We start from the raw sequence: 13,499 nt of genomic DNA, 5'->3' as shown, positions 1-13,499 counted from the left end.
CACGAATATTTGGTGAATGTGATACCTTGTTAGTGTTTTTTCCTAAGTTGTCTCATATTTCCTATATACCCACATGATCTCTTTGAATGGAATATACAATTCAGGAAATCATGAGAGGGAAACATGTGATACCATGTTATGGTTAACTGTAACATTCCGTTTAAAATGAATGACATTTTAGGTCAATCGAACATCGAAGCACATACAGATGAAATAAATTATGAGAGGGAGAATACTTATGTACATCAATTCAATATGAATTAATTTATCACAGTCTTCCGAACAAATATAATATTTTATAGAGGACTTTTAATAACAAAAAAAAATGTCTTAAGCAAATTTACATCAAAGAAATACATATATACATAAAAGAGGTATTAAGAAAAAAGACAATGTAATAACGTGATACACTAAGGAATATTGAACAAAATGCCAACACAATATCATAACAATCGATCATAATTAATTTAGACAAATGTATGCTTAATCCATCGATAAGTCCACCAGTAGCTTTGCCTTGTCTAATATGAAACCCCTCTGCTTATTTTCTTCATGAAGTATCAAACGATAAACAATGTCACAACGAATCCCAAGCATATAATCTTGTACATAAGTAAATACATCCATATACATATACATATATATATATCAATGATTACATATTACTAATTTTTCAACAACAAAATTTAACACATCATTGAAGAATAGATTAAAGCATTACCAATGAATAGTCAAGCATACTTTTCTGCCCCCATTTTACTTCACCACCCCACAACTCCAAGTACTTGATGACATAAACCCCACAATCATGATTACAAAACATACAAATTTCAAATTAGGCAAATAGTCCCTAAACATAAGTAATATATTCACGAGTATTACATGTTTTTGGACATTATTAACCAATTTTTTTTGCTTAGGTATATCATCAACTACTACCTCCGATGAATATTCCAGTTGATCTCTTTCATTCTTCAAGTCTTTATTCATAAATTCCAATAGCTTCTCAAAACGGATTTTCTATAGAAACACATGTTCTCATTTCATCATGTGATCAAATACACTAATCATTAAACTAACCAAAACAATTTAATCAATAAAACATATAACATTGCATTATCCAAACGTTGTCTTGGGCCATTTTTTTCATTGCATAACGAGTCCAACACAAACATTTTCCTCTTCATATGATCCAAGACGTAACATGTCCAATGTTCCTAAAAAAACGGTTGGTGAAAATACCTGAATTATATGATAAAAATTACTTAAGTACATTGCATAAAGCAACTTCGTCGCACACATATATTACTTAAAGTTAAGTTGTACACTTAACAAGTTGCACGACCGCAACACCCCTAGTGTGTTGGTCCAACTTGACCTATATTTCTGAAATTGGCGCACAGTCCATTGAATTTTACGTCGTGCCTTTAACTTATTAACCACTAGCCACTACAATTATAATATATTTTAAGCATGGGATAATAAAAGTTTAATAGACTTTTGTGTTGTTTCGCTTTATACTTAATACAATTCCTTAGCGAAAAAATCACTCAAAATTAAACGTTTCACGCAACTATCTTTTCAAACTTGATCATACATCATAGTTCTAGCAGCAAGATTCATAACCTAAGGTATATAAATCAAACATAATAATGGTTAACAAACATAAAATGTAAAATCAAAATTAAAACGAAAAAGGTTAACGAAAAATACAAACATTTGAGTTGACCCAGCTCTTTGTCTTCATGCATTGAAAAAAACTCGTCAACAACACGCATTTCATCTACCTCACATAACACACAAAAAAAAAAGACGAGAAACTGCGACATTATTAAAAGTAGTTAAAATATATTAAAAAATTATAGACTTACTTATCCTTTGTCGTTTGATGTGTGCAGAACTGATACAAATGTTTCAAATGTTGGGGAACCCTTACATCCGTTTTTTATCCCTTTTCAGTCACATCTTGACCATCCAACTTCATCCTATCCATGAAAGTATCATTTTCATCTACTTTTCTCGTCTCACTTTTCACCCCATCATTAATCGCATCTCTCTTACTGCACTTATCTCCTATATGTTTTGACCCACTTTATACTTCCCCGCCACTTGGTTTCGAATTATTTTCCTTACCACAAACACTATTTGCATTTAATGTCCTTTTATCATCTTCAAGGATTGAAACTCGATTAAACAAATCTGTGTTCACCCATCAATTTTTTATGTTCAGCCAAATAAGTTTGCACATCAAATAAAGGGTATGCACCATCTCTAAAACCAACTTGAAAATGGTTAACAACTTGAACAAGGATTTCATTTTCCATGTCGTCTTCTGTTGGGACTAATTCCTCAACCAACTAATTACAATAAATAGATAAAATTAACATAATTGTGGGTGATAACTTAAACTATAAAACCTCAATACTGAGTTAATATATTAAAGGCAATTACTAACCCTTTCATTTAAAAAAATTGTTTGACATTCCAACATGTCCTCCATCCACTTTGGTTCAATCGTTAATGCGTGGAAAACACTTGTTTGGTCAACTACATAGGGTTAAATGTTCAACAGCCCATATCTATTCAAATGACAAATAAGATTGACGTTAACAACATTGAACATAATTATAGGTATAATTGAAAAAAAAAAACCACACACACATACAGATATATATATATATATATATATATATATATATATATTAATGTAACAAAAAATAGAACCCGTTAAATTTTCAATACAAGTAATACTGTTGAGCAACCACTAATGTGTACAACGTTATTATTCTTTCGTTGATGGTATTTAGACGTCGCACTACTAAGATTATTATTCTTAAAAGTCTATGTTAATTTTCGTCTAATTTATTGCCACATACCTAGAACTCATATTTTGTAGATATACTCCTATGGCTACCCTCACTGTGTCAATAGTTTGAAATTTTTTTTTTTCCCCTCTGCGTCGTTCTTCCAAGCACGTTGTGCATGGTTCTCAAGTGGTGTGTGTCTTGACTATCTAGTTGTTACCAACTTGACTAACAAGAGGTTACCAAAAATAAAAGATACATACTAAATATAAAAAATATTTACATATTTTAATAAAGATACATAATAAATACGTCACAAATTATATGTCATTCTAGTAAATTTTATTTATTTCAAATTATATGTCATTTTACAATATCCATAAATCGTTAAAGTTTATTTTTCTCATTATTCCTGTTATTATTTATTATTTTATCTTTTTTAATTATTTTAATTTATGTTTTCCATACCAATAATAAAAGATATTTTTGTAAAATAATTCATAATTACTTTTTTCTATACAACAATAATTGCATTTTTTAATATATGTTATTTTTTAGAATTACATATAATTTGAGACAAATTGATTGTATGAAAAGATATTTAATAATTCATAATTACTCTTTTCTTACAACAATAATTGCATTTCTTAATATATGTGCATTTTTTAGAATTACATATGTGCATTTTTTAGAATTACATATAATTATTTTAATACCAAGTCATTCCAAAACAATTTTTTAAAATTAAAACTTGCCACATCAGCAAGTGGTACAAAGTGTGTACAAAATGAAGGGTCAACCTTTTATTTTTCATGCATACATAATGCCACAATAACTTCTATGTGTAAGTGTCATATGTCATCTCAAGAAGTCTAGATGTAATAATTAAAATAAAGGGAAATTCATTCATATGAGACTTTTTTTTTTGCTAAGCTAGGAGAGTGGACAGGCATCAGGGAGAAGCAACGACATCCCAACTAGGTTGGCACCCCGCAGAACCCCCATCCTATGCCGCCAAACTCAGATAAAATTTTATTAAAAAAGGGGGAAAAAATTACATGAGGGGGGACTAGGCCAGAACCCTCAAAAATCAAAACAAAAACAGAAAAAAAACAGAAAACAAAGAAAAAACAGCAGATAAAAAAAACATCTGTCTACGACATCCTAGAGCGAGGAAACCCGGTCCAGTCCAAGAAAAAGTCTGTTTGAATAGTCTGAGGCAAAACTGAAAACCAAACAGTCCCTTGAATTGAATGACCCAAATTTGCAAGAGAGTCAGCGCAAGAATTACCCTCCCTAAAGATGTGAGAAGTGATAACCTGGATACCTCGGTTGCAAGCATTATACCAACGATTACGAAGTAGAACCGGGACAAGAGAACGGTGTGTAAAGACCATCAGAGCACTTGTCGAGTCACTCTCCAACCAAACATTTCTCCAACCATGTTGGTCTGCATACTCCAAAGCAAGGAGGAAAGCATAAACCTCCGCATAAAAAACAATAGAGTGGCCAATGTTACAAGCAAAAGCACCTAAAAGGGAACCGAGGTGATCACAGAACAGTCCACCACACGCCGCATGAGAACCAATCAAAGAGCCATCCGTATTCACTTTTATAAAGGGGGCCGATGGAGCCTTCCAAACCACCAATAAAATATCACTTATGCGGCGGTTATGAGGTTAAACCGAGAATGCCTCAAGGAGGTTTGCATCAGTTGCAATGCATTTACCCGTTGAGAGATTACCACTAAAACTAATCGCCGCATGAATACGCGGCTTTGTCGAGTGCACAGAATATGTCAGATTAGTGAACCGCAAAGAATTCCGAGTCAACCAAATGTCATGAAGAGAATGAACCAGTGCTGCCATATAGATGTCACGCATTTGGGATGAACAATTTGGTGGAATGGAGCTGATCAGAGTCTCGAACGATGCCAAATTAAAAGTAATATGTAAAATACCTCCCAACCAAAGCCAAAGATTAGTTGCAAAGGAACAATGAAGAAATAAATGTTCTGTTGTCTCATCCGTAACCATACAGAAACTACAAACTGAAACAATGATGCAGCCACGACGTCGAAGGTTTTCGTTCGTGGGCATCTTTCTATGCATTATGCGCCAAAGAATAAAAGAATGAGAAGGGGGAATGCAAGATTTCCAAATAGCAGCAGCCCATGGCAAAGAAACAGATACCGGATTGAGAAAAATAAAGGAAAGTTTTGAAGTTAATTTACCATCGGATGAGTGCAGCCAAACAAGAGCATCGGGCAAAGGAGCGGTTGGAAGAACAATGCTAGCAAAACGGCTAGCAACCTCTGGAACAGCAAGCGCTGCTGCTGGTAGAGATACAGCACCCTCTACAATCACATCAGCCACCGAAGCTCGGAATTTTGTGTGAAGCGTTGGCGAGATGTGTAACAAGTCCACCAAACGCATACCGAGCCAATTGTCTATCCAAAGATTAATATTTGTACCTGTTCCAACAATCCAAATTGAGTTCGAAGAAATAGTAGATAAATGTTCCTTAATACCGGTCCACACCGAAGACTTAAAATAGTGCTGGAGTGGTGTGCCATTTTTGAGAAATCTATGACGCATCAACGCTGCCCATTGAGAATCTCCCGTTGAGAATTGCCAAGCAAGAAGAAGAATCAAGGACTCATTAATGAGACGAGTCGGCTTAATATCAAGACCACCCGCTGCCCAAGATCGACACAAAACCTTCCAAGAGACCGTGCACACTTTGCGAGTATAAATGTAACCACTCCAAATGAAATTTTTTATCCAAGAATCTAATTGATGAAGTAGACGTCTTGGCCACATATAAATGTGAAAAGAATAAACAAGCATACCATGAATAATGGATTTGACCAGCTGCACACGACCCATAATAGATAGCAAAGTACCTTTCCAAGTTGCAAATTTTACCTTGATTCTGTCAACAATGGAATACTACCAGCACTAAATCCCAACATTCCCGCAATCATCTGAGAACGAGAAGTTGTCATAGCTCCCGCATAAAACCGACTCTTGCTGTTATTTATAATTTGTTCGGACACCTCAGAATAGTCATTAAAAATTTGTAGCAAGCATCTAATATTTTGTTTAGTACCTGCACAAAAAATTAACACATCATCTGCATACAAAATGTGAGTAGGAAGAGAAGCCCCACGACAATAAAACATAGGCACAATCTTGCCCGCATGAGATGCCATGGAAATCGCTCTACTTAGAACCTCTTCAGCAATACAAAAGAGAAGCGGAGATAAAGGGTCACCTTGTCGGACACCACGAGAACAAGAGAAAAACCCCACTGCCTTACCATTCACCAAAATAGAAAGCTTGGCTGAGTGCAATATAGCAAGAATCCAGTCGGTAAACATAGGAGAAAAACCAAACTTACGGAGCACAGCAATTAAGAAATTCCAATCCAACGTGTCAAATGCTTTTTTAATATCAACTTTCAAAGCCACATTGCCACCAAACTGCCTTTTGTCAATCATATTAACCGCCTCGGAAGCCATAATAATACACTCCGAAATATTCCTATCACGAATAAAACCCCGTTGATCCGGAGAAATGATGCGCATAGTGATAAGAGAAAGTCTGTCTACTAAAATTTTCGTAACAATTTTAAATTGAAAATTTGCAAGAGCTATAGGACGGAAGTCTCCCATGCCCTGCGCCCCTGTGATCTTAGGAATAAGGACCAACATATTTGAATTAATATTAGGTGGGAGAACACCGGTGGTAAAAAATTCCTGAACCGATTGGATAACGTCCACTTCGATGATGTCCCAAAAAGTATGATAAAAGTGTCCCCCAAAGCCATCGGGACCGGGAGCTCCATCTCCATTCAAATCAAAAACTGCCCCTTTAATTTCCTCACACAAAGGAAGCCTAAGGAGACTATGATTATCCTCCTCCGAAACCAAACAAGGAATAGCTCTATCCAACAAATCATTCTGCACACAATTATCATCCATGCTGAAAATAGATTGAAAATAGTTGAGCACATGTACCTCAATATCTGCAGGTTCAGTAATAACTGTATCCCCATCATAAAGAAGAGTAATAGGTTTAACGGCTGCCCTGAACTTTGCAATCCTGTGAAAGTAAGAAGTGTTGCGGTCTCCATTAATAAAATTTTGGTCTCTAGCTTTCTCCTTCCAAAGCATATCCTGATAAGCCAACGCTTTAGTGAGAATAAGCTGAGCCTCAAGATCCTGAGCATATAGAACATCTGAGAATCCTTCAGAGTCAATCAAATATTGGATGCGATTGACTTCACCTAAAGCCAACCGCACCTGCCTATCCACATCTCCGAAAACTGTGTGATTCCAAGTCTTGAAAATGGTTTTCAAATTTTTCAATTTCAACTGAAGTCGAACCATTCCACTACCTCTAACCTGGCGCCCCCAATTGTTACTAACCAAACTACGACAATCCTCATGCTCCGTCCAGGCCTTAAAAAATTTAAAAGGAACCGCATGTCGGACGACATTAACATCAAGGGATAATAAGAGAGGGTGGTGATCTGACAGATGACGAACCAGAGCACTACAATTACTCAACCTCCAAAAAGAAACCCAATCTTCATTACAGATACACCTATCCAAACGAAGGGCAACATAGTCCGTGCCAAATCGACCATTATTCCAAGTATAGAGAGGCCCTGAAGTGGGTAAGTGAGTCAATAAATTAGCATTGGTCTAATGAGAAAAATCCAGACAAGAAGCTCGCAAAGGAGGGTTGCGGCCCCTTTTTTCATGAGCACCGAGCACCGCGTTAAAATCCCCAACAAACAACCAAGGGCCCTGAAAACAGCCCTGCAAGTGAGTGAGATCAGCCCATAACAGACGACGAGTGATATGAGAGTTACTAGCATATATTGCCGCTATGTAGACAGAAGACTGCTGCAAAGTAAGTTCTAAAGCAATACACTGAGATGACACAAAGATAACAGAAGCAGTGACCTCAGAGGCCCAAAGTGCCCAAAGATTCGGCATCAAATTATCTCTAACATTTGTACAATATTTAGTAACACCAATACTATGCCAATACCAAGATGGAACCTGTGCAAATGTAATCATTGGCTCCGCCAAAAAAATAATAATAGGTTTATGAGACAGATAAAAATTATTTAACGCAATTTTAGTGTCAGAATTACCAAAACCGCGAACGTTCCAATAAAGAAAATTCATTTAGAACCTGAATTAGATCCTCCTTGAGAACGGGTCTTATATGGCGGTGGCTTACCAATCTGAAGTTACTTTTTAACTTGCTGTTTTTGTTTCTTTGATAGAACCGGAGTGAAAGGTAATTCCGCATTGGCTTTGTCATATTCGCGGACACGCATCCAAAGGTCCAAGTCATGTTGAACATTCAGATTGCTATGCGATTCAAGAGTTAAAAAGCTGTCTACATTTGCATCAGTCCCCGGATGCTCAACCGTGTAATTCTGGACAAGTCTCTCCATCTCTAAAAAAGTGGCGGTGTCGTCCGGAATGGACCTGACAACCAGGGGGCCTTCTGGGGGACTGGTTTGCATGTCATCGTGCGCAACAACAATATCAAGTTGAGTTGGAGAAATCTCCCTAGCAGGAGCGGAGGCCTCCAAGTCAATCGGTGAAGAATGCTCAAAAACATGGGCATCCAAGGATGGGTGTGGTACAGGTACATTCTGAACACGGGGAACCTCCAACTCCTCCCGTGGTTCCGAATGAACTTGTTCCACATCATCCGCAAGCACGTCAACGTGCACATCATCGAGGGAAGCTAACTCCAACACAGGGCGCGAAGGAAGAGGACCTTGAGGAATCTCATCAGACACGGTGGGAGATGTCTGTATTTGTGTTGGAGCCGCAGGTGTGGGAACCTCAGCAGCATGCATAACTTTTTGAGGCATATTCTGAAATATCTCATTGGCCTCTTAAATCTCCAATATATATGAAATGCTAGATCTATCCATTATGTTTCAATTCACCAACTCATTGTCATTGAAATTCTCTTTGATAATCTACGGTCAAAAAGTTAAAATTTAAAGGCTTAAATATGGTATTGGTCCCTGCAAAATAGGCCAGTTTTGGTTTTAGTCCCTGCAAATTTTTTTTATAGTTTTTGGTCCCTGCAAAAATAGGCCAGTTTTGGTTTTAGTCCCTGCAAATTTTTTTTTATAGTTTTTGGTCCCTGCAAAAATTTTTATTTTTGGAAATAGTCCCTGACCCCATTTATGTGATGATTTGTCAATTTTATAAATTAAAAAATAATTATTGTATATGTTTTATTATTATTTTTTAATTAAAAAATAATTATTGTTATATAAATTATAAAAAATAATATTCTTTTTATTAAGTAAGCACATATGCCGCATATGCACAAAAGTGACAAATCATCACATAATTGGGGTCAGGGACTATTTTCAAAAACAAAAATTTTTGCAGGGACCAAAAACTATAAAAATAAATAAATTGCAAGGACTAAAACCAAAACTGGCCTATTTTTGCAGGGACCAAAAACTATAAAAAAAATTTGCAGGGACTAAAACCAAAACTGGTCTATTTTTGCAGGGACCAAAAACTATAAAAAAAAATTTACAGGGACTAAAACCAAAACTAACCTATTTTGCAGGGACCAATACCATATTTTAGCCAAATTTAAATTACTTGTGCAGTTTACAATTTACGGTCAAAAGGTTAAAATTTAGATTACTTGTGTGCAGTTTAAACAAAGACTATATACACTTTAATATGAATTACTTTTCATTTAAAAATAATTAAAATAAAGGGGAACACGCAAGTGAGACAATAAACTTTTACCTAAAACCTTAAGGCAACTTGTTTATGGATTCTCTCACTTATAATGTGTTTAACTTTCATTTTTCTAATCGATTTGAAACTTTTAACTCACACTTGTTACACAACAAAGTCTCTATTATCATAGTAACAATAAACAAATTACTATCCATTTAAGCTTCAACTAGAACGCCGACCCGTGCTGACGCACGGGTCATATTGCAAGTAAATACTAAGAAAGATCTAAAAAAATTTATAAGATGGCAATGAAATAAGTCATATAATAATTAGTCTTTACTACATTAATCATACCATGAGAATGATTTTAATTCAGATGAATCATACAAACAACACAATTCATGATATGTTATGAAACACTTCTCGATAAACCACATTTGTTGTTACATCAGTTTCTTCGCCATCCTCGTCAGTTATCAATATCTTTAAACTTTCTCTCGAAGTGACAAATGATATCGCCACATACAACTGACAATGAGAAAAAAAATTAAAGATGGTAAGTATAATGTTTCAGAGATTGACCTTGGCTTTTGTTTAAAGTCATTGCAAAAGAAATCATCAACGGAAATTGCATTCGTTGAAACTTGAAAGGAATTCTAGTATCAGACGGTGTCAATGATAATCTTGGAATAAACACTTTATCACCTATATTACTGTCAGATATCACATGACCTTCAAGCACTGACTTACCCAATCTTGTAATAATCAACCTCATAGCACTGCACAAACCCAAAAATCTGATTGTATTAGCTTGAGTTGCTGGCAGGTTTACGATCAAATGTGAGCATTTAATGCGTTTTGAATGACACATTTGCTTTTAAATGAGAAGGAGAAGCTGAAATGTGAGCATTTAATGTGTGGCAAAGGGAGGGAAAAAATTAGGGTTGAGGTTAGCTAGAGGGGTTAAACTTTAATAATAAGAGATTTGACGGACGTTCAATAATTTGTCAAAGCGGTTCCTAACAAGCTAAAGAAAGAGGAGACAATCAATTATTATTTCTAACATGTTCGTAGATTATGACATAGGTAGAAGAAAATATAATCACCGCTTTAGTGACTTCAATTAATTTAATGTATCAATCATAGAGGTCCTTATGGATGATACTTCTACCCACTCAAACTTATTATAAACTATACTTTGGGATCATGTGTTTTTATAAAGAATCATGGTGAACAATCAAAGAAAGGGAAGGTCAGTCAAGTGGTTGCTCAATAATGTGTAATAAAAAGTAGGATGGTAAATTGTAATTTGAGTCATACATTATACATTGAATACAGTTAGAAACCAGTATTATGGGTATAAGCCCATTATTGAGTCATTTTTGAACTTAAAATTTGAGTCATTTTTGTTTGAACCATTCGAGTTATATGACTGAAAGAATTGTTCACATGCAAAATCCAAATTCTTCCTTTCATTCCTACTCCTACACTTCAATATTCTTTTGGTTTTTGATAAAACACTCCAATATTTGTATATTACTACATACCTACCATTGGAGCTATAACATGTAGGCATGTGGGAAGATATTTAACTTTATGAATGCTAGGTACATCATTATAAGTCAATTATTTGATCAGACACATTTTACAGTGTGGGATTTTAGTTTAATGCAAAGTACTAAATTTTAGTGGCATGATCCATATTCCATACGTACGTAAGACCTATTCTTTCATGCGTTATAGGGCATATAGTCATGCATTGGAATAATTTCCGGTATATTTGCCTCTCCTATCTTATCCAAATACCAAAAAAATGAAGATTCTAGGTGCTATGCAAATAGATGAAATGTTATACTATAGTCGTTTAAATTTTGTCTTTTCTACCTGCCTTTTAGTAAAATTGTAGTTATTCATTTATAATGAAAGTTATTAAAAATAATTATTTTTGATAGAAAAGAAGAAAGAAAAAAAAAAAAACAAGATTGTATAATATATCATGTGAAATAATAGAACATAAATTACAAACACTTTCAATTTATAAAAAATTCTCTCTAAGATATCCAATAGTGAAAAAAATGGTTAATATTGTTTTATATATGTCATGAATGTGTTAGAAAAATAATTAAATATCTGAAAGAAGTAAATATCCCAAAACTTGATTTTATATTCAAAATTTAAACAAATCTCTAAAAACTTGTAATATAAAATCACACGATCAATATCATAAGTTATCACATTTTAGATAAATTTTAATAAGATCATCTTTTAGTATTGAACAAAATTCACAATATACTCTGTTGGTCATGATGGTGTATGGGAACATCATATTGAGCTTTGAACGATGTTTGCGTGTCTTCTCACTTATTATATACACCCTCCGGTCACTATTATAAGTAAAACTTTTCATTTTAGATTCATTCAATTAATGATGTATATGGTCTTTATTATAAACCACATACATCATTTAATGAATGAATCTAATGCAAAGTTTTGCTTATAATAGTGACCGGAGGGTGTATTGTTCAACACTCACTTTTCAATTCAATGTGAAACTTCCACCTCACGTTTGATACACATCAATCTTTCTCGAGCAGAAGTTTTTTCATCTATATATTATATATATCCACTTGCAACTGTAATTGTCGTTGTCATGGGAAACAATTGGACACGCCACCTAACCTACTATTGTTGTGTCATGAAGGGGTTTGGGGATCATCACATTGGGCTTTAAACAATCATACAAGTGAATTGGCATCAAATCTTAATCTAAAACTTTAAATCATTAGGTTTATGCGTCTTATCGCTTATATATCATTTAAATACTTACTTTTTCATCTAACATGAGACTTCTACCTCATTTGTTACACAATATTGCTTAGATTTTCTAGTAAGTGCTATAAATTCTAATTGTATAACTCACAATATATTCTCAGATCCTACCTTTACAATTTTTGACTTCCACATTGTAAAATCAGATAACTTAATTTATCCCACATCAACAATTATAAAACTTCGTGTATTTTTCTGTTTCATTGTATATAAACCGAATGTAAGAATACATGCTCCTTCCTTCTATTATTTATTTATTTGTTCCCATATATGCACATGAGGTAGAAAGATATGATGTCATTTTTCCTTCTGGACTAAGCAAAATGATTTAATTTATCCAAACAAGAGTCCTTAATCCCTCCTAATTTGAGTCAACTGTCACTGACATTTTATGGGACAACGGTACCAATTTCCTCTTCCCCCTAGTTGAGTTGGGTTGGGACCAAAAAGATAAAAAGAGTCAACTCTCTTTCAGGCAATTGGCCAATTCCCAATTAACCATATGATCCCTGGAAGGGCACACATTTCCGATGCATATGGATCACCTCCCTCTACTCTAGTGCCTACAATAAAACTGTACTCTATTCTTATAAAAAAAAAAAAAATGATAACCTAATGCAAGCAATGGACAATTAAAAAGTGTCTTAGAGTACTATCTTTGATTATTTTTGGGAAATGTTAACTTGTGCCCTTAAGGCACAAGATAAGGATCTTAAAATAGAATGAAATAATAAATATTGTATTGAAAATATAAACTTTTAAGCTTTTAAGGTTATGAATACACAATTTTCAAGGTTAAATTTCTTTATTTAGATTCTTATCTTGTGCCCTTAGGACACAAGTTAACAAGACTCATTATTTTAACATTTTATTTTTATTTTAAAATAATTGATGTTTGAGAAATCTAAGATAAATTGTCTTAACTTGTGGTGTCACTGCAAGTTTAATTAATTTTTCTGCAAGTTACTCTAAAATTAAATATCCCTTTTAGAGAGATTCATTAATCATTACAAATATGCAGTGACAGTGAGTAATTGGGGACAAGGATTTTTTTTTTTTTTTTCCGTTTCAAAAGCAAAGAGCATCTTTTATTAAATTTAGAACCCATGAGCACA

The 13,499-nt window shown here is 34.3% G+C and overlaps 1 protein-coding gene across 1 annotated transcript; it reads right to left on the bottom strand.

The window, feature by feature from the left end:
• Positions 1-3,958: 3,958 nt before the first annotated feature.
• Positions 3,959-8,711, bottom strand: LOC146945692 (uncharacterized). Its single transcript, XM_085748087.1, has 6 exons — positions 8,112-8,711; positions 7,581-7,878; positions 5,948-7,478; positions 5,732-5,836; positions 4,490-5,615; positions 3,959-4,438 (listed from the first exon to the last, which is right to left on the bottom strand). The coding sequence occupies exons 1-6, from the start codon at positions 8,709-8,711 to the stop codon at positions 3,959-3,961; spliced, it is 4,140 nt and encodes a 1,379-aa protein (XP_085604213.1).
• Positions 8,712-13,499: the final 4,788 nt, after the last annotated feature.

The sequence above is a fragment of the Medicago sativa genome, chromosome 2, assembly GCF_051527215.1.
Source record: "Medicago sativa cultivar Bolivia chromosome 2, Bolivia_mono, whole genome shotgun sequence".
NCBI lineage: Eukaryota > Viridiplantae > Streptophyta > Magnoliopsida > Fabales > Fabaceae > Medicago > Medicago sativa.
The sequence above is the reverse complement of the archived record's forward strand: the minus strand, read 5'-3'. Positions and strand labels throughout refer to the sequence as shown.